At 37.6% G+C, this 20,868-nt stretch overlaps 1 protein-coding gene across 13 annotated transcripts in view; it reads right to left on the reverse strand.

The window, feature by feature from the left end:
• RAPGEF6 (Rap guanine nucleotide exchange factor 6) overlaps positions 1-20,868 on the reverse strand; it is a 191,063-nt gene that overhangs the window by 61,122 nt on the left and 109,073 nt on the right. For all 13 annotated transcript variants that reach the window (XM_011281969.4, XM_003980740.6, XM_045058670.1 and 10 more), the window contains 6 exons: positions 20,256-20,414; positions 19,507-19,659; positions 14,823-14,987; positions 11,486-11,593; positions 8,957-9,160; positions 6,144-6,252 (listed from right to left, as the gene is read on the reverse strand). In XM_011281969.4, the coding sequence (XP_011280271.2) occupies positions 6,144-6,252; positions 8,957-9,160; positions 11,486-11,593; positions 14,823-14,987; positions 19,507-19,659; positions 20,256-20,414 (898 nt within the window). The remainder of the gene's footprint in view (positions 1-6,143; positions 6,253-8,956; positions 9,161-11,485; positions 11,594-14,822; positions 14,988-19,506; positions 19,660-20,255; positions 20,415-20,868) is intronic.

Genomic DNA, 20,868 nt, shown 5'->3' on the forward strand with positions numbered 1-20,868 from the left:
AGTATACAGGATTTTTATTTCAACACTGTAAATAGCAAAAACTGAAAACAACCAAAAACACCCATCAATACATTAGCTCAACAGATTATAATGATATTGCAGTGGATTTCTCTGCAATAACAATTATACAAGAATTAAATCTGTATCAACTCCTAAGCAAAGATCCAGAATGCTATACACAGTATGGCTCTACTGTATACCTTTTTTAAATGTTTTCATTTTCAAAACATACACATATAATACTTTTATGAAAACTTTAAAATGCTAATAATAAATTATCTGAGTGGTGAGATTTTCAAATGTTAGAAAGTTATGAAAGCCAGGAGGAACAGATGAGCTAAAATACCAGGGCAAAAAGATGGTAAACGGAGATTGCCTGATGTTTTCTTCTCTCAACATGAAGTCTAAACATGAAACGGGCATCAGGTAGAGAGACTCTGCTAGAGGAAAAAGGATTTTTGATGGCTTCAAGTACTGGCATAAAAACTGGAATACACACAAGGCCCAAAGCAGTGATGCCTTCCTCCATGGGACATATCTACTCCTAAGACAAGGTAGAAGAGCTGGCGACAGGTTCGAAATTTCTTAGTCTCATGGTACTTAGGAGACAAAGTCACACAACAAGGAAGGGTGTGCAACCAATACATGACATATTTCTCTGCCTGGGGTGAGAGGCTCAAGAGCTAAGTTAAAAAATCTCTCAAGGGCCAAATTTCTACAAAAAATAAGACAAAAAGCTACCAGACTCTGAATCAAAAGCCACGCCTTAGGTAAAAACTGGGAGTGAGGGTAGGAGGACAAGGCTGACAAAACAAAGTATAATTTCCCACAATCTCTCTGTGCTCAGAGACAAAGTTCCATTAGAGAAGGGCCTGCATCAAACACATGACAAATCTCACTCTCAGTTTGAAACTTGGGTATCATCTAAGTAATTTTGTAACCTAGCCTGACCCAGCTCAATTCCCCTTACCTTATATGCTTAAACAGAGGAAATGGCAAATCCTTTCTATGAGAAAATACTAATCTGCCTATTTGCTAAGGTTCCTTAGTATACAAAGTACAGCATACAATAAAAAATTGTAAGACACACAAAATAAGACACTTTGATAATAGGGGGGATCAGAGAATAAAAGATAACACCCATTTTGGAATTAACACACAAGATTTTTGTAATAACCGTTATAAATATATTAAATAAAATAGAGATAAAATGGATGAAAATATGGTTTTGAGAATTGAGTATAAGAGAATTGAGTTTATAAGAGAGATTCAAACAGATATTCTAGAACTAAAAATTATCTAAAATGAAATTCTCTGGCTGTGTTCAAGGGCAGGACGGATACAGAAGAAAAGAGCAAAACTTTGCTTAAACCCAGGTCATTAGAAAATATCCAAACGGAAGCACAAAGAGGGAAAAGGTCAAGAACACAACAGTCTGTAAAAGATGCATGGAACTCAGTCTTTTAATATGTAAGTGAACTCTCACACAAAAAGGAGGCAGAATGGCAAAGGCAATGCCTCAGTTGATGACTGCGACAAAGTTTTGCTATCTTTGTTTATCCTTCTGTGGGCTGTGGTACAGTTTCCAAAGCTCTGCAGTGTTATCTCCACCTGTTTGCTCTGCACCACCACTCAGTCTGCCTGGGACCCGAGCAGAGGTCCACTGGCATGCCAGTTCTCCAAGTCTCTGGTGTGCTGAATAGGATCACATCCGTGCACACACACAGGATGGAGGTGAGCTCGGGATCTCATAAACAACTTTAAGGAGTCGTCTTCTCTACCTCAGTTATCAACCTACCAACTTCCACAGTTCCTTAGGCTACCCTTTTCAGTCCTTTAGAAAGAAATTGCTGACTCTGGCTCTGTAGGGGCCAATGAGGAGGAAGAGAGAGTGTGTGTGTGGGGGGAGAAACAATGAAGGAGCCACAGCTCCAGTGAACGGTGAAGAACATTCCCCTCCCTCAGAAGCCTAGCTTGTGCAGCTGTATTGCTGCTTGGAGGCTGAGGCCTGACAGAATGGGAAAAAAAAGAGGGGGGAAAAACTGTGGGGATTCCTTTTCCCACTCCTCAAGCCAGGCTTCTCCATTTGAACCTTTACCAGTATGTACTCAACCAGGTTTCAGCTTGCCTTGACTCCAGTCCAGTGTTATTGGAGTAAAAAAAAAAAAATTAATTAATTAATTTACTCCTGGTAGTGGGACTTTAAATTTTCCAAGTCCTTTTTTTTTTTTTTTTCCGACGTTTATTTATTTTTGGGACAGAGAGAGACAGAGCATGAACGGGCGAGGGGCAGATAGAGAGGGAGACACAGAATCGGAAACAGGCTCCAGGCTCTGAGCCATCAGCCCAGAGCCTGACGCGGGGCTTGAACTCACGGACCGCGAGATCGTGACCTGGCTGAAGTCGGACGCTTAACCGACTGCGCCACCCAGGCGCCCCTAAATTTTCCAAGTTCTTAAATGATTCTGCCCACGTTTTACTGTTGAGCTGATTGGGAAACAAAGGGTGGCATGTGTTTACTCCATCTTACCTAGAAATGGAACCCTCAATTTGATTTTTAACTTCACAGATACAAGACAGTTACCTAACAGACTGTGTTTGATACTCTGGAACTCCTCTGGTTCTGTTTCTGTTGGTTCTGGATTACACTGACTTGAAAAAAAGATTTTTTTAAAAATGTTTATTTCTGAGCAAAGGAGAAACACAGAGTGTGAGAGGGGAAGGGGCAGAGAGCGAGGGAGATACGGAATCCGAAGCAGGCTCCAGGCTCTGAGCTGTCAGCATAGCGCCCAATGTGGGGCTCGAACTCACAGACTGTGAGATCATGACCTCAGCTGAAGTCAGACACTTAACTGACTGAGCCACCTAGGTGCCAGGGGATTACACTGACTTTTAAGAGAGCCTCACAATCTTTGATTGTTTGCTTAACTCTGTATTTGAAAAATTATTTTTACAAATAATAGGTTATTGGGCGCCTGGGTAGCTCACTTGGTTAAGCGTCCTACTCTTCGTTTCAGCTGAGGTCATGATATCGCGGTTTGTGGGTCTGAGCCCCACATCGGGCTCCAGAGTGAGTGCAGAGCCTGCTAGGCATTTTCTTTCTCTTTCTCTCTCTCTCTCAAAATAAATAAATAAACTAAAAAAAAAAAAAAAAAACTTATTAAAAAAGACACAAATAATAGGTTACTGCTGGAATCCTCAAAAGATTTTTATGTTCTTTTGCCAGGCACCTGAGGTCCCAGGGCTAGAGCCAGGGCCAAAATTTGAGGTCTTTCCGAGTTGCTTAGAGTACAACCCACATCCACTTCAGAGTAAGCCATTCAAGGTCCCAATCTTCAACAAAGGTTATTATGCTTGAGCGTTCTGGCCTTGGTGGGTTCTAACACTAGAAACCTGTGATTTTATCCTGCAGTTCTTCCTCTCAGCTACATTCTATGGATTGATAATGTCCCTGGAAAAAAAAAGACATCCTTTTGGGGTATGGTTTCAGGAGGTGGGAAGGGATGTAACACATCCAGTTTTGTGTTCCTAGCAAGTGCAGGATTCCAAAGCTTTAGACTTTTGCTAGGAGTCTACTGCCCAACGAGGCTGTCTTTCAAGAGCTTTCCTGTACTGGTGAATGTCTCAGCAGATATGGCTCCAGTTCACGTCTTTCCAGTCCGATTCTCTCTCTGTTCTATGTCAGGTAGTTGTTAGCTCTCTTTTTGGATTGTTGCACTTGTTTGTAACTACTTTTTATATTTTAGTCTACCTTTTCTGGTTATTCTCCAATACTGGAAACAGAAAGTTAAAAGAAGTTTAATTCATTTTGCTCAGATTTCAGGTGCCCTTTGAATTAGAAGATTCGCATCCTTCTTTCCCTCTGGGAAAGTCTTGGCTATTAGTTGCATCGACATTACATTTTGTTTTTGTCATTGCTATCATACTGTAAGTCACTCTGAGTTACTTCTTTTTCAATGACTGTTTCTTTTTTCCTAATATCCTGTTCTTATTTTAAGGGATAACTCTTTAAATCCGAGCACGGTTCTAGAAATGTTTTTCTTCTCTTCTTTAAATTAACTACTTTCCTCAGATTCCGTAAGCTCAGTTATTATGTTTCCCACCATGCCTCAATGATTCTTGTTCTCCTACACCTAGCTGTCAGTTTTAGGGGCGTCTAGGCGGCTCAGTCAGTTGAGCATCTGACTTTGGCTCAGGTCATGATCTCACAGTTTGTGCGTTTGAGCCCCGCGTTGGGCTCTGTGCTGACAGCTCAGAGCATGAAGCCTATTTCAGATTCTGTGTCTCCCTCTCTCTCTGCCTCTCCTCCACTCACACTCTTCGTGTCTCTCTCTCTCAGAAATAAACAAACATAAAAAAAAAAAATCTGTGTTCTGGTCACAGTTTTCCTGTCTGTAAGTGTTCTGACTGCGAGCTCCATATAGGACAACCTAAGTGCTCATCTCTGCTTCACTGTAATGTCAAAATTACCAGAGCTTCATTCCAGGTACCACATCCATACTAAAATGCTCCATTTTTAAAAATGCTTTATTACTATTACTTTGAGATACTCTCTGGTGTTTTGCTTGGGGTAAAGTTGGCTGACCATTCTCTGCCAAGGGTAAGGAAGGAGGTATTGAGGACATGGGCCCTCTTTTGCAGTACCACAACCTACCCTCTACCACATCCCATCTAGAGTTCTATTGGGCAAATGTCTCTCACCACTCAAGGAGTCCTGAAGTGGTGGCTTCCCTGCCTTTTGTACCTTTCAGATCTATTTTTTCTATTTCCCATGGGCCATGTTATTAATCACCAAATAGTACTATCTTTATATTTTTATACATAATAGTATGTGATACCAGGTAATAATTATTACGTTCGGGCACAAAAAGTTCAAGGTCTTTGATCCTTGTAAGACCCCTATGAAATACATCTAAACAAAGTCAAGCTTGGAGACACTAAATCAGATGCTCTAAGACACAGAGCAAGCTCTGCTTTCTTACTTTTCAAAATCAGAATCTTTTTTATTTAACCCAAAAGTTGATGTTTCTAGATACTAGTCCAAACTCCAGGAAACCCAGGAACTGTGAAGGCTCACTTATTTGACGCTAAACTAATATAATATTAGGAAATTGCCAAAGGAGTTATATATCAGACTTAATAGGACATAATTCAGTAAAAAGGACTCCACTGAAAAGAGGAAAAATACCAAATGTTTCATTTTTCATTATGACTAAGCGCAGTATGAGGAGCAGTGAAAGTGAAAAAATAAAACATACTTCCTTTTCCATAGGCACAGTTTTTAAATTCAACTCCTAGCTTTCAAAATGCAACCCAGATGACCTGAAGAAATTTTCCCCAACTTCGTTTAGACTCTTAAATTTTCTTTGATAATTTTCAAACTATTATGCTGTTTTTATTATCACCCTTCTCAGAATTTCATTGAATACCCTATGGTATCTAAGGAAACCCAGTTACAATGAGTCTTCCCTAAAAAGCAGGGGGGCGGGGAGGGGGAACCAACAATGAAAAAAAAAAAATGCAAGCGCAAGCTTTAGTCTTTGCTTCAAATAGAAACATGATCAAAATACTCTGCAGACACAGTAATCAACATTTTTAGAGAGAAAGGCAGAGTACACTGTTATTAAAAATCTGGAATTCAGTGATTAATTCTCTTACTCAATTTAGTTTCATGAAACAGCCAATCTAGCATTCGTATTATTATTTCAGAAAGCTAGCTAAAACATTAGCAATAGTCTGAGTTGCCCATTAGCAGGGGGAATAAAAGCCTGATTATGATTTTTATGCTTCATACAGGTCATTCTAAGTTTCACTCAGTATCTCCCAGCAAAGTACAGTACATAATACCTCTTCAGTAGACATTTCACACGTCTAACCAAATGTACGTGCACACCTCTTTTAAAACTTATTTTTGTAAGATACCAAAATAATGCAAACGATGAAAAATGAAAATTCTAGAATACACAGTACTTACTGTACCTCAACACTGAAGTTCCTAAAAATGATCAAGGAGCTCAAAAAGAAACATGTTTATATTTTATTATTTTCCTTTTCATTGATGACTTTTGCTTTTAATTAACAAAACAAAAACAATAAACAAAAAGCAGAAGAAAAAACCTTTCAGTTTTTACAACAAAACTCACCAAAAATGTTGGTCTTCACAGTAAGTGCAAGGTGAGTATTATTCCTTAAAATTTCAACGGCCTTCGCAAATGTAATGTTCTCAAAGTTTTGTCCGTTTACTTCCATTATCTTGAAGAAAAATACAAATTATGACAGAAACAATATTAGCTACTTCTGCAACCTTAGGTGTAATGGTGAAAAAAATGACACTTGAACAAAATGCACCCATATGTGAACAATGTTCATCTCTACGAGAAGTGGAATTACCACTTAATTTTTTTCTCTATATTCTATTTCCCCAAATCACTACTAAAAACATTTTTTGAAAGTTCATTCCCTCTGAGATCAAAGAAAAAATTTTTAAAAAACAGGATGGTTTATATATGAAACAAAAATAAAAAAAAATTTTAATGTCTATTTATTTTTGAGAGAGAGCACGAGTAGGGGAGGGACAGAGGGAGAGGGAGACACAGAGTCTGAAGCAGGCTCCAGCTCAGCACAAAGCCCGATGCAGAGCTCCAACTCACGAAGCAAAAGATCATGACCTGAGCTGAAGTTGTACACTTAACCAACTGAGCCACCCAGATGCCCCTATATATGAAGGAGAATTTTAAATCAAGACATGTCAGCTCATAAAAATTAGTGCTTGTGTATGTATGTGTAAATTTTACTGCAATATTCTAAATGCAAACTTAATGCTTTTAAAAGACAGAATTCATTCAAAAGTGATACTTTAAATATATCTACTATCCTTTGTTGATGCTGAATCAGGAAGTCGAAAAGTAGCAAGTACAACTGTGATGGATTCTTGCATGTGATGTGCTGGCCCTTCACAGAAGGCTTCCCAAACTTGGCTGTACCTCCAAATCGTACAGAAAGCTTATTTAAAAAATACTAAATCTAACAAAAAAGGATAAAGAGATAAACATAATGAGGAAAAAAACCACAAAAAACAGATAATCAGCACAGAGGACAGATGTCAGGACTCACACAATGATTCCAACATGGTAAAAAAAAGACTGAGAAACAAAATATGAAAAGAAAGAGAAACCACAGAAGTAAAATGCGGAGTTGAAAGAAGTCTTGAGTCTACACATTGAAATGGCTCGAGTATCGTGCAAAGATAATAAAGAGATCTATTTTTTAACATATCCCAAAGAAAAATTTGAATTCCACGGACACTGAACAAAGAATCTTTAAGCACCACTGTGGAGTTGGGGGGGGGGGGGGGAGTTGGGGATGGGTAGGAGGACAAAAGAAGCTAGAAAAGAAAAAATAAAGGTTGGTTTGGACTTCTCTTGGGCCATACTAAAATGATGTGATACTTTTCTATAACATCAATGCTCTGAGGGATAAATAACTGTGAACAAAGAATTTTATACCCCACTGAACAAAAGCATTATCAAACATGCAGGGACACAAAAAACTATAGTATTTATAGGCCCTATATAAGACAAGAACTAGAAGAGATTCGAAAAGTACTAGAAGACACTGGTGAAATGAATCTTAATCATGGGGGTATGTGGCACAGATGAAATGGAGGTGATCAATGACATCAGTAAGGAAGGTGTAAATGTGTACATGGTTATTAGTGATAAACCTCCGAAACTTAACGCCAATGTCAAAAGTATTCTCAAAAGATAAATAATGTTAAAAATGACTTAATAATCTAGATCTAACATTTCAGATAATTTTAACAATAACTGAGAAGACCTGAAGGAAGAGGTAAAAAGCAGATAAATTTTCTCTCAAAAATGAAATAATCTGATTTCATTGTTTTTTTCCTTCCCTGTGAAGAATGAGATGCTCAAATGAGTTTAAAATAAAATACTAGAACATTAAATACACTGATTCTGGAATTCTAGCTACTAGAAATTGTTAATGAATGGTGTGGGGTTAGGCCCAGAAATCTGTTTTTAAAAAGTTCCCTTAGTGGAAGAAGGGGATCATTAAAATTTTAAACCAGCTTCTTAACCCTTGCACTCTTGGTATTTGGGCCGGGTAAAAGTCTCTGTTGTGCGGGTGTCCTGCTGTGGGGTGCTGGAGGCTGCTTAGCAGCATCCCTGGCCTCTAACCACTTCATGCTAAGAGTAACTTCTGGATCATGAGAATCAAAATTATCTCTAGACACGCCAAATGTCTCCTGGGGGGAGAAAATCACTCCCAGTTGAGAAGCACTGCTCTGCAGTGTGGAAGTTTTTACAATGTTGAATGCATTCATAATTTAAAAAGAAAAGCGCTAGTACAGTTTAGTTAAAAGTCAAATAAAGCCACACTCTAAATGAAAAAATGAACAAACAAAACTTTAAAATGGGGAAACATAACCTTCCCAAGTGATTTAGCTAAATTTGAAAAATGACTCTTTGGTGTGCATGCGAATCACCTAAAGAGAGCACTCTGTTAAAAATACAGATTCCTGGACCTCATCATGGCAGAATGTCACTAGTGCAATTAGTAGAACGGAGGTAGGCTTAGGAATTGCATTTTTTAGTAACAAGGTTCTCAGGAATCACATTTTGGAATACACTGCTCTACAGTTATCAAATGCGTATACAGAGATAATAAATCCCCTCCAACTTCCTCCCGGGGTCTCCTTCATTTTCGTAGTCCCTTGCCCAGCTTCCTCTCCTTATGGATGTAGTTCTGTTACCATAGGACCACTACTTAAGCTAAACCATTATTTATGGCAATCTTTGGCCACTTACCTTTTAATGTTAATTAAATTTCCTTACATTGGTCATGCTTACTTGAAGAAATATCACATGAGAAAAAAAGTAGCAGACATTTTAGTTATAAGAAGGCTTTTAATTCAAGTGGTTGTGTATTTATTTACCTGATCACCACGTTTCAGTCCCGCATCAGCAGCTTTGCTACTGGGTTCTACTCCTTCAACAAAAATACCAAATCCCTTCTCACTTCCTCCATTAAGGCTGAAATGCAGAGGGGACTCCCGGGAAGCCTTTTGCAGCACAACCTGCCTCCACTTGGCCTTTGCAGCACAGGCGATATTCAATAACCGGAGATGACCATTCATTTTCTAAAAAGCAAAAAAGGGTAGAATGTATATAAATGTATGGATTTATTCCTATAGGCTTTTAAAAATCACCTAAAATCATCAGAGTTAGAGTTACATTTAAATACAGAGTAAAACACATACGAGTCAGGGTAAATAAAACTGAAAGAGGGAAAGCTTCCACCGGAGAGCACTCTCAAGATTTCTCAATAGTTATTTTTTTAATTTTTTTTTTTAATTTTTTTTTTTCAACGTTTATTTATTTTCGGGACAGAGAGAGACAGAGCATGAACGGGGGAGGGGCAGAGAGAGAGGGAGACACAGAATCCGAAACAGGCTCCAGGCTCTGAGCCATCAGCCCAGAGCCTGACGCGGGGCTCAAACTCACGGACCGCGAGATCGTGACCTGGCTGAAGTCGGACGCTTAACCGACTGCGCCACCCAGGCGCCCCATCAATAGTTATTTTTTAAAACGTCTAGATAGTCACAGGTCAGAAGAGATTTCAAAATGATGTCCCACTTAGAAAGGGAAGACAAAAAAATTACTTCCCTAATACATATTCTAGTGCTATCTTGCTTATCTCCTGGCTGTTATATCAATCCAGAATCTTGCAGGACCTGAATCATCCTTCTGAATAATGTCTAACAGTCAAAGACACATTCAAGTCTCTGCCTCTTCGAGGTACATTAGTCCTGTATTATTTTAGGTCTTTTTTATGCCTGATAACATTCTAACTTTCAGGTTTTAACACCAATTTAATATTCAGCTATTCTCCAATAGCATAGTATGTGTATATCTCATGTCCATAAAAAGCAGCTAAAGTTTTTTCAAGGCAGGGACCTAACCTTACACCTGTTCTTATCCTATGCAACACTTTGGAGTACAATGTAGAATTTAATAAATATCTGATGACTGAATGATTACCAAAAAAGAAATCCCACAACTGTAAGGCAATTTCTGTTTTCCATCAGCCCACGAATATCTACACAGTGAGCACTGGAAAACCCATATGATGGTGGTGAGCTCCTATGGCCTCTTAAGTTCCCCAGCCTCTGTTCATTCTTCCCATTCTTCACAGAGCTGGAGTGCTGCTGGGAAAGCTACAGAACTAAAAGATATGGGAACAGACGAAAATCTGCTGCTCTGTCCCTTTGTTCAACTCCATCCACTTATACTCTTGAGTAAAATCAATGGTTCTTGGGCATTTGCTATGTGACAGGTTTTCCTTTCAGATGGTTACTTTCATTATAGCTCATTATAATCCTCATAACAGAAACTACGGACTACTATACATAAAACAACTGAGGCATAAAAAGGTTAAGCAACTTGTCCAAGTTCACATATCTAACATGTGGTATAGTTTGAATGCTATTTCAGGCAATCTAACTCCTGAGCTGCATTATTAATTTACTTCCTAAAATCTCAAGGTGCCTGGAGCAGACAATTCAGTTCCAGTTCATAGTTTTATATTTGACACAGAGTAAATTAATTATAAATAGCCACTGTCAAAGTTAACAGGACCTTGAGGAGATTATCTTAGGTGTTATATATTTAGAACAAGAGAAATCACATGCAGAAGGGAAACTCATAAAGTCTAATGTAGATCTGATATATAAAGCAGGCCTTAAAGGTTGCACAGAGTTCAAATAGCAAGAGGAGAAGCAAAGACTTTAAGTTTGAGAGAATTAGTGAAGAATATAAAATAATCCTGTTGGCTAAAATCAAGGGTACCCAGAAAAAATACTGAAGATGTAGGTGAGGTACCTGGATATATAGACAAGGAATTACTTTGGTAGGAAGTACCTTAGCTTATTTACAAAGAGAGATATATTCATCTTACTTGTGGCCTAAAAACAATCTCTGGCCATACAAAATCGCTAGAACAAAGAAATACTAGAACTAAAATTAGCCATTATAAAAGATTAGGCATAATCAAATGAGCCCCTCAATGCGGAGTGAAAAAGAAATGGCTGAGAGGGGCTATAGGAAATAGGTGTACGCTAAAATTAGTGACGCAGGTGACTACAGCAAATGAATGGACATCTTGGCCAGGGAATTCAAGGCAGAGAAAGAAGTAGCCCACATATACACTAGAGATCATAAGACTGGCTGACTGGCTGGAGACAGCAATATCATCAGCCTTAAAACGAACACAGAAGAGTCAGGAAGAAGCCTGATTTCTGTTTGGGTTAATGGCAGAGAATGAGCAGAATCTAAAATATAAATTTCAAAGTTCTTAGAGCAGACATTCAAGACACAAGAGAGAATGGAAGTGTTCTGAGGTGCTGTTATTTGAGGATCAGGGAAATCCCTAAATCCTGAAGAAAATAAATTCTTTGGAGTCTTACTGTATCTTCCAGATTTTTTTCAAATTCCTCCAGAAATCGAGTCATAGCAGGATCACCTTCAAAATCATTAAAGTGATTGTTTACCCATAATAACACAATCCGTGTTACCTGTAGAAACATGAAGGAGACAGTATAGTTATGAGAGGCATTCTTTCTGTAGAAGTATATTACAAAAGCATGTCCAAAACTGAGGGGGAACTGAGCTATATGACTAACTCCTTCGCCCTCTATCCTGCACACAAAGGGTTCATTCTAATATGCAGGCATGGTTTGGTCTGAGTTTTTGCTTCCTTGGGTGCACAAGCAACATAGAGAGCCAAGACTGGACCCACAGTGAGAAAACACAAGCCTGTTTACTAAGCTATAAGAAGTACACAGGATGTATACCTCAGACAGTATCCTAAAATACAAGCTTCTAAAGGTCAGGCAATCATATCAAGAGCCTTTACATAGTCAAGAACATGTTTAATCAAAATTATTAACAAACCACATCTGAAACCTACTTTGTTAGAAATACTGTGAGTCTTCAAAATTGTAAAGTGGTTTGATTACTTTGTACCACAGATTAACAGAAAAATTAATGAAGTTGAACCGAATAATGTACCTAACAATGGCAATAATTTAAGTCATTTTTTTTTTTAAACTCTGGTAGGATACACACAAAAGCCACCATTTAAACCACTGTAAGGTATACAATTCAGTGGGATTTTGTAGTTATAGGTGTGCAACTATCACCATTACCTAGTTCCAGAACATTTTTATCACCCATTAAGGAGTCAGTCACCTCACATTCTGCCCTCTCTTCTATGTGGAATATTTCATACAAACTGTGACCTTTTGTGTCTGGCTTCTTTCACTTAGCATTACGTTTTCAAGATTGATCCATGTTGTGGCATGTACTACATTCCTTTTTATGGCTGAATTAATACTTCATTATGGCTATACCACATTGTGTTTATCCATCCATCAGTTAATAGACATTCGGGTTGTTTCCCCCTTTTGGCTATAGTCAGTAGTGCTATGAACGTTGGTATATAAATTTTTGTTTGCATACCTACTTTCAGTTCTTCTGAAAAAATACTAAAAGTAAATGCCAGGTTATATGGTAATTCTGTTTTACTCTCTGAAGAAATGCCAAACTGTTTTCCAGAGTAGCTATAACATTTTACATTACTATCAACAATGTCTGAGAATTTCATTTTCTCCAGTCACATCCTTGGCAGTGCTTGTTACTTCCTTTCCTTTTTGAAAAGCCATCCTAGGGGGTGTGAAGCAGGATCTCACTGTGGTTTTTTAAAGCTTTTTTTTTTTTTTTTAACGTTTATTTTTGAGAGAGAGAGAGAGAGAAAGAGAGAGAGAGCGTGCACGCACATGGAGGAGGACAGAGAGAGGAAACACAGAATCCCCAGAAGGCTCCGCAATGTCAGCGCAGATCCCAACACACAGGGCTCAAACTCATGAAATGAGAGATCATGGCCTGAGCCGAAAGTGAGTCGGACGCCTAACAGAATGAGCCACCCAGGTGCCCCTATGTCTGTGGTTTTAATTTGCATTTCCTTATAATGAATGATGTTAAATGTTTTTTTAAGATTCTAGTTTTTTATTTAATCTCTACCCCTAACGTGGGGATGGAACTCCTGAACCGAGATCAAGAGTTGCATGCTCCACCATCTGAGCCAGCTAGGTGCTCCTTAAACATCTTTTTCATTTGTTTGCTAGCTATTTAAGTATCTGCTTTGGAAAAATCTCTATTCAAGCCCTTTATTTCTTTTTTCTTTTAAAAGATTCTTTTTTTTTTTTTTTTTTTTTTTTTTTTACATTTATTTGTTTTTGAGAGACACAGCACAAGCAGGGGGAGGAGCAGAGAGAGAATGAGACACAGAATCTGAAGCAGGTTTCAGGATCTGAGATGTCAGCACAGAGCCTGATGCGGGACTCGAACTTATGCACCGTGAGATCATGACCTGAGTGGAACTCGGACACTTTAACCTACTGAGTCACCCAGACTCCCCAAAGCCCTTTGTCTGTTTCTAAGTTGTGTTGTATCTTTGTTGTTGGACTATAAGGGTACTTTACACATTCTGGATACTAGACCCTTATCAGATAGAAGATTTGCAAATATATTCTCCCATTCCATGTGTTTCCTTTTAATTTACTGTTTTAATTTTGATGAAGTTCAATCTATGTTTTTTTTCCTTCATTGTTTATGCTCTGAATATCATATCTAAGAAACGACTGCCAAATCCAAGGTCATTTTTCTTTTAAGTTTTAAATGAAAAAAAGTTTTATTTTTGTAAAAATAGCACGTGATCACTGCAAAAGATTTAAACAATACATAAGGATACAAAAAAGTTTAATACAGTCAATGATTTTAAATCTCTTAAGAGTTTTATAGTGTTAGCTCTCGTATTTAGGTCACTAATCTACTTTGAGTTAATTCTGTATATAATGTAAGGTAAAGGTCCAATTTCATTCTTTTGCATGTAAATATCTAGTTGTCTCTCACTTATATTTTTGCTCATTCTTTATTTAGCATGCATTTACTTCTTCAGCAACTGAAGTACCTACACATAACTCCAAAGGGCATTGGGGGGGTGGGGATGGGGGGGCAAGCCTGTAGTTCTGAACACCTTAGTTTCCTAAACAAGAGAATTCTACAGTCTAGCCACATCTAATTGTTTCATTTAAAATATAACTCAGAAAGATACACCAAGCAATTATGGCCCTTCTTTTATTTTTCTTAAAATAACTAACTTCCTACCAATTTGCTGAGGTATTGCAAGTCTTCCCATTAAATGTACAAACACTCCATGAAATAAGCTAAGATTATCTACAACAGCAAACAGTGTTTAATGACAAGAAAAAAATACTCAAAGGTAGATTTAAAATAAGTCACTGCAGGGATACATTAAGGACAAAGAGATTATTTTAAAATGATAAAAGTGTAAACCCCCCAAATCAACATATTGCTATTTGGGGCTTACAATCAATCTAAGGTCACTTGAAAATAATTTACTTGGTGAATAGTCTTTCTAACTATTAATCACCTTTTAAGTGTTTTATTGATCTTCATGAACAAACATTTTGATAGAGTTCAAAACACTCTCATGCAGCTATCATGTTTTTTGAGTTTATAGCTTTATCACAGCCTATTTCAATTTTTAACTTTTAAGGCTCATTTCCACTTTTAACATGCTGTTTTGTCACAAAACTAAGTAGAGAAATGTTGTTTAGGTTAAGTGAGTCCTGTTATCAAAATAAATATTTATCAATTGCAAAAGATTTTATAAATAGAATTTAAAGGTTAAAATCACTTTTTCATATTTATAAAACCAACCTTATCCCTTAAGCTGTCAATTTTAAACCATTCCAACAGTTTGATCCCAACATCCAAAGGACTCTGAAGAAATGTTCTGTAAGTTAGTAGGAAATCTTCTATATAAGTTGGGTCCACGATGGAATGCTCTTCTATTAAATGCATGATGAGACGTTCAGGTGTTGCCTAAAAATCCAAGGATACAAAAGATTATTAAATAAATCAATAGCTCAGGAAACATAGAACTCTACTGAGTTCCCTTTGTAGAGTGACTTCCCTTTGTAGTCACTCTATTACACAAGTTCTCAAAGTAGAGTTTTACCCTTAAAACACTTAATACTGGGAGACGGTAGTCTTTATAGCTTGTAATCCACCAGCACCCAGAGGCTGGAAGACAGAAAAGGCAGAGGAATGAAAATATCCAAAAGCATTTACTCAGTTATAGCTGTTTTTCCTGGCATTTTACCATAGGAGGGCTTTTGAATTTCAGTGATTTACCCCTGATGTGGCCTGGGGTAAAAAAATGACAATAATGTCATTTTTCTACAACTGGTAGAAATGGGAAGATGACTGTCTTAAGGCACCAGAGAGAAGTAGTACAAGTTAAACTTGAATTAAGTAAGAAAAAAAAGAAAAAAAAAGCTTTCCTCCAAATTTAATTATCCTTAAATCTCTTCTGCCCAGGATATAGAAACAATACACTAATTCAAGACCGTGTGTTTCACTGTTTTAACTTCCTAGAAAAGAAGTTTCTTCTTCAATGGTTTCTCCATACTAGTTCACCATCTTGAGAGGAAACACAAGTTCTATATATAGTTTTTACATTAATTCAGAGTTTTAACCACTTGCCTGTCTCCAAGTTTATAAAAAGGAATGTAAACATTTATCTGCTGCTCTGCTTTGAGCTTCTGAATCAATGTTAAAATTTATTACCTTTGCAGCCTTTTCCTAACTGTATACAGAGAACAAATATAAAAATAAATCAGATGTTAAACCAAATATAGAAAATATTGTCCATAATCCCCAATTTCAATTTGTTGCATTCATCCAATGTCATTGGTCAGAATAACTGTATGGTAAACATACATCCATACTAACAATGTTATCTAAGAATTTATTGAAAAAAAAAGGTATGCAAATCACTTCTCTAGAACAAAGTCAAACTAAGCATCTTCATATAACCTATTTAAGGGACAAGGCAACCACAGGTCATTCCTATTCTTCTACCCTTCACAACACTCTAAGTCAAAGAGTACCAAGTTGGGTTTATCATTCGCAGGCCACTCTTGAGGTCTTTATTTTTTCTTAAAGTTTCTTTCTTTATTTTGAAAGATAGCGCATGCGCGTGCACTCAAGAGGGGGAGGGGCAGAGAAAGAGAGAGGCAGAGAGAGAATCCCAAGCTGGATCCATGCTGTCAGTGCAGAGTCTGCCACAGGACTGGATCTCATGAAGCATGAGATCATGACCTGAGCCAAAATCAAGAATCAGACACTTAACCTACTGAGCTACCCAGGCACCCCTCGATTTGAAGCCTTTAAATCTGGAGGAACTGATGAACATGTTAAAGAAAGGCCATTATTCTGACTGGCTAAACACTGGGGCAGGATGCCTGCAGGGACTAAGATGTATATCAAGAACTGTTTTTTAAAGGTGAGCCCCCATAGGCATGCAGAGTCACATCACCGAAGGGCTCACTAGTATTCAACAAGGTGGGATTCTGGGAGACATGGTGAGCAGAGTTGGCAGGCCAAGGAAATGACTGCCATGGTTACTCCAGCAGGACAGAGGCTGGTTATGATAAATAAGTAAATACAAAAAACGTACAAGAGCCACTGACCGGAGAAGGTATTTACAAACATAAGAAGGGAAAGGATAAGCAAAACTGTGGTATCAAAACTGGGAGTACTGTTATGAACTTATGATTGTTACAAACAGAGACACATACAATGTTACAGATGTGAATGCAATATAGTAAATACATACATATATTTCCTAGCTCTGTCTGATCAGAGGCTCTAGAAGCAATGACACCTAAGTAGCAATGAACACAGTAGGCGCCCGTATCTTGGATTTAAAAAAAAAAAACAAAAACAAAAAAAAACATTTTTAAGTAATCTCTACACCCAATGCAGGCTTGAACTCACAACCCAGAGCCACATGCTTCAACTGACTGAGCCAGACAGGCACCCGAGACACGGTAGCTTTTAAAAGCTAATCTCGGGGCACCTGGGTGGCTCAATCAGTTAAGTATCTGACTCTTGATCTCAGCTCATGTCATGATCTCGCAGTTCGTGGGATCGAGCCCTGTGTCGGGCTCTACAGTGACAGCATGAAACTTGCTGCTTGGGATTCTCTCTCTCCCTCTGCTGCTCCCCTGCTTGCACTCCCTCTCTCAAAATAAATAAACTTTTAAAAAATGCTATTCTCGACTAGTAAGATCTAGAGCTCTCCAGAGAAATGGCTGATTCCAAAGCTGGAAAAGGAAAAGCACAGTATGACACTGGAGCATCTTGTTTTGCAGAGAATAAAAAAGCTGTTAAAAACCAATGGGGACATATCAGAAGAATAAATACAGAGTCAGCCTTATGAAGTTCCCACCAAATCTGGGACAACCTGATCAATGGGTCAACAATGATGGTAACAGTACAACACACAAATCCATGGTAGTAGAAATGAATTAATTAACGGGGAAGAGGAGAAGGTTCATCCTTACAGAAAAAATGACAATAAATGTAGGAAAAAAAGGAAATAGAAGATCACCATTTTATTAAAAAAAAATTTTATAACATGTTTATTTATGTGCTTAATATTTATTTATTTTTGAGAGACAGTCAGAGCAAGAGCCGGGAAGGGGGAGAGAGAAAGAGGAAGACACAGAATCCAAAGCAGGCTCCAGGCTCTGAGCTGTGAGCACAGAGCCCAACGCTGGGCTCAAACTCATAGGCTGTGAGATCATGACCTGAGCCAAAGTTGGACTCTTAACAGACTGAACCACCCAGAGCCCTAAAAGAACACCACTTTAGGCATGAGTCAATGCAAGACCGGTAAACAGAGGTTTGCAGGACATACTGACACTATTCCAGAACATCTCCCATCTAAACACTTATCAATTACAAAGAACACAGTGGTGACTTTATAGTTAGGAAACTTCGCAGACAGACATCAATATGACCAGGTGATTAATGTAAACTTCACCAATGGTGGGACAGGTTGACATTACATGCTCCCTGACATGGTGCACAGAGAAGAATACATCATTTCTGTGGGATTCCTGCCAGAAAATTACGACTTGAGTCTGGGCATGAGGAAACACTGGAAAGATCCACAATGAGGGTGACCCTAAGGAATAAAAGGTCTGTATTCTTTAAAACTGCCGAGAATATGAACAGAGAAAGACTGTTCCTGGGGTGGAAAGAAGTGACATGACAACTAAATGCAACTGTGTTCCGGGATAAGATCCTGGATGAGGAAGGAAAGAGAGCCACTGTTGGGATAGTTGGTGAAAATCTAAACAGGGTCTGTAGGCTAAATGGTTGTACTTTATCAATTTTCATTTCTCAACTTGAAGGTTCTATGGTGTTTATGTAGGAGAGTATTCTTGCTTTTAGGAAATATACAAGAGAATATTCAGAGGGACGAGGCATCACATATGCAGACTGCTCTCAAATGGTTCAGAGAAAGACTGGTGAAAATGGAGAAAATGCAGTGAAATAAATGCTAATAGGTGGGGAATCTGAGGGAAGGAGCTCTCTATACTGTCTTTGCAACTGTTCTCTAAGTTTGTAATTATTTAAAAATAAAGAATTAAAAAACATGAGCCCCCATAAAAAGATAGCCTATGGCAATCCACCCATATGTTCATCTTTTCTACAATAGAAAGCTTAGATTTATCAGTTTAGAAAATGAAAACGCGTTCTAGAATAGCCTGACTCCTGGGGAAAAATGTACCTGACATCAGTCCTTCATAATATTAAATAATAAGCTCAACCATTTGTAATGAATAATAACACATTTACTAATTTTGCAACCAGGACTAGCTTGGAAAGAGAAATGGTTATACGTTTTTATTTCCTCTTTCAATTACAATTTCTCTATTTTACATGTGGAGGTCTTAAAAGAGACAGGGTAGTGAAGAGGATGGGGAGGAAGGGAGGCAAGGGGCAAATGGACAAAGGGTAGGGGAGAAAGGGAACTAGAGAAAACAATATGGGGATCAACATTCAGACTCTACAATGTACTAAGGCTTTTGATTTACCTCATTTAGCCCCAATAAAACCCTGCCATAACATTCCTGTTTTCAGATAAGAAAAATGAGTGTCAGAGAAGATAATGTCTACTTTAAAGCCATAAATAACCAGTAAGCACTCTGCATTTTCATCTACTACTTTAATTTTCTGTTTTGTTTCTAATTATTGCTGTCTTTGGTGAAATTAACTCCCCTTATCAATTGATCATAAAATAAATTTGAAAAACTGTGACTGGTATATTCTAAAATAATATCCTATCCATACTGATATTAAATGGCAATGCCATTCTTCATTATTAAAATGTGTAAAAACCAATGGAGAAGCAAAAGAACCAACACATTTGCTTAAATTAGATTCTAATGTTAATTATCTTGCACTACTGAAAAAGTGGTTCAAAGCCTTTTAAGCAAAATGAAAGCTTCTGTCAGCGACTAATATAATAAATAAAAACACCCACCTTGATTACAATGTGTCCTTTCCTGGTTCCGCTCCGATCTAGTTCACGGTGTTCATGCACCATAACAATTTCTCCCTCTTCCTCAACTTTATGGGTGTTTTTCTCCACATGATTTAAAATTCTCCAATAATCCTGCTGGGCTATGCAGACAAACTGTCCGAGAATAACATGGGGACAGTCAATGAAACTGTAGTACATAAATATATCACTATGCACCAAGGTAGAGCACAAAGGTAAGAAATCGAGTGGCATCAGTTCTTTTTTATTCAGTCCCTTTAACTCTTAATAAAAATCAAGGTGAAATAATTCATATACAACAAGACCAAAGAAGTCAAATCCATCTGAATTGTGCTCTCAAAGAAGAAGTGAACATCTACTCTCAAAACTGACACTAGGCAAAGAAAACATGAAGCAGTAGTAAGTTAGAAACAAGCAACTCAGAAGTTCCTATTTCTTTCCTTTATTTAAAAAAAAAAAAAAAAGAGAAGAACAGAAAAAGGAATAAGCTGGCTAATGCCAGATATAAATTTAACAAACCAAAATTTCGAATGTTCTCTTCTAAAAATTTATGCTTTGTTCAAATCCACAAATATTTGAGTCACACACAAAATCTAGTTTCCTTTATTAACTGTGAGCTTTTGACAACTCTCAATTCTCAAGTCAACCTATTTTATTTTGAGGAAGAAAAAACAGGCTCAGCCTCTTTAAATCAACAAACAAGAGTTACAAGACTCAACAGATAACCTTACCTGACAATCATCTACTTTAGTCCTAACAACTCCATGCATATACTGCTTATCCAGAGTGGGAGTAATTCCAAAACTATTTCCCATAAAGAGATTTTCAACTTTTCCATCTGGATGAGTGATTTCTACAGTGCCGTTTAAAATAACATACCATGAGTCAAGCTACAAAGAAAAAGACAGGTTTTAAGAATCTTTTTAAAAATATAGTTACAGTTAACTTTGAAAAATAATCAACATATTGAATTTATATAATTTAAAAAAGAAAAATAGAGATCTGATTACATATTACTTTATACTCTGTCAGAGAACAGTCTACGCCCATCTACACAAACTAATAAAAGCTCATTTTAGTCTTTCTTCTTTTAGTCACCAAACGACATCAGGGGACTTTCATAATTGACTAAACACTCAGAGAAAAATTATGTAATGGTTAAAACCACAAACCTTGAAATCTAAATCCAGACCATGCCACTAACTGGGTGAGCGACTATGGGCAAGTTATTTAACCTCTCAGAATTCCAGTTTCTCTACTTCTAAAATGGGCTTAACAACAGACCTATTAGGGCCTTTCTGTTAATTACATGAATTTATGCATACCAAATGCTTAGTACAGTGC

The sequence above is a fragment of the Felis catus genome, chromosome A1, assembly GCF_018350175.1.
Source record: "Felis catus isolate Fca126 chromosome A1, F.catus_Fca126_mat1.0, whole genome shotgun sequence".
NCBI classification, from domain to species: Eukaryota; Metazoa; Chordata; class Mammalia; order Carnivora; family Felidae; genus Felis; species Felis catus.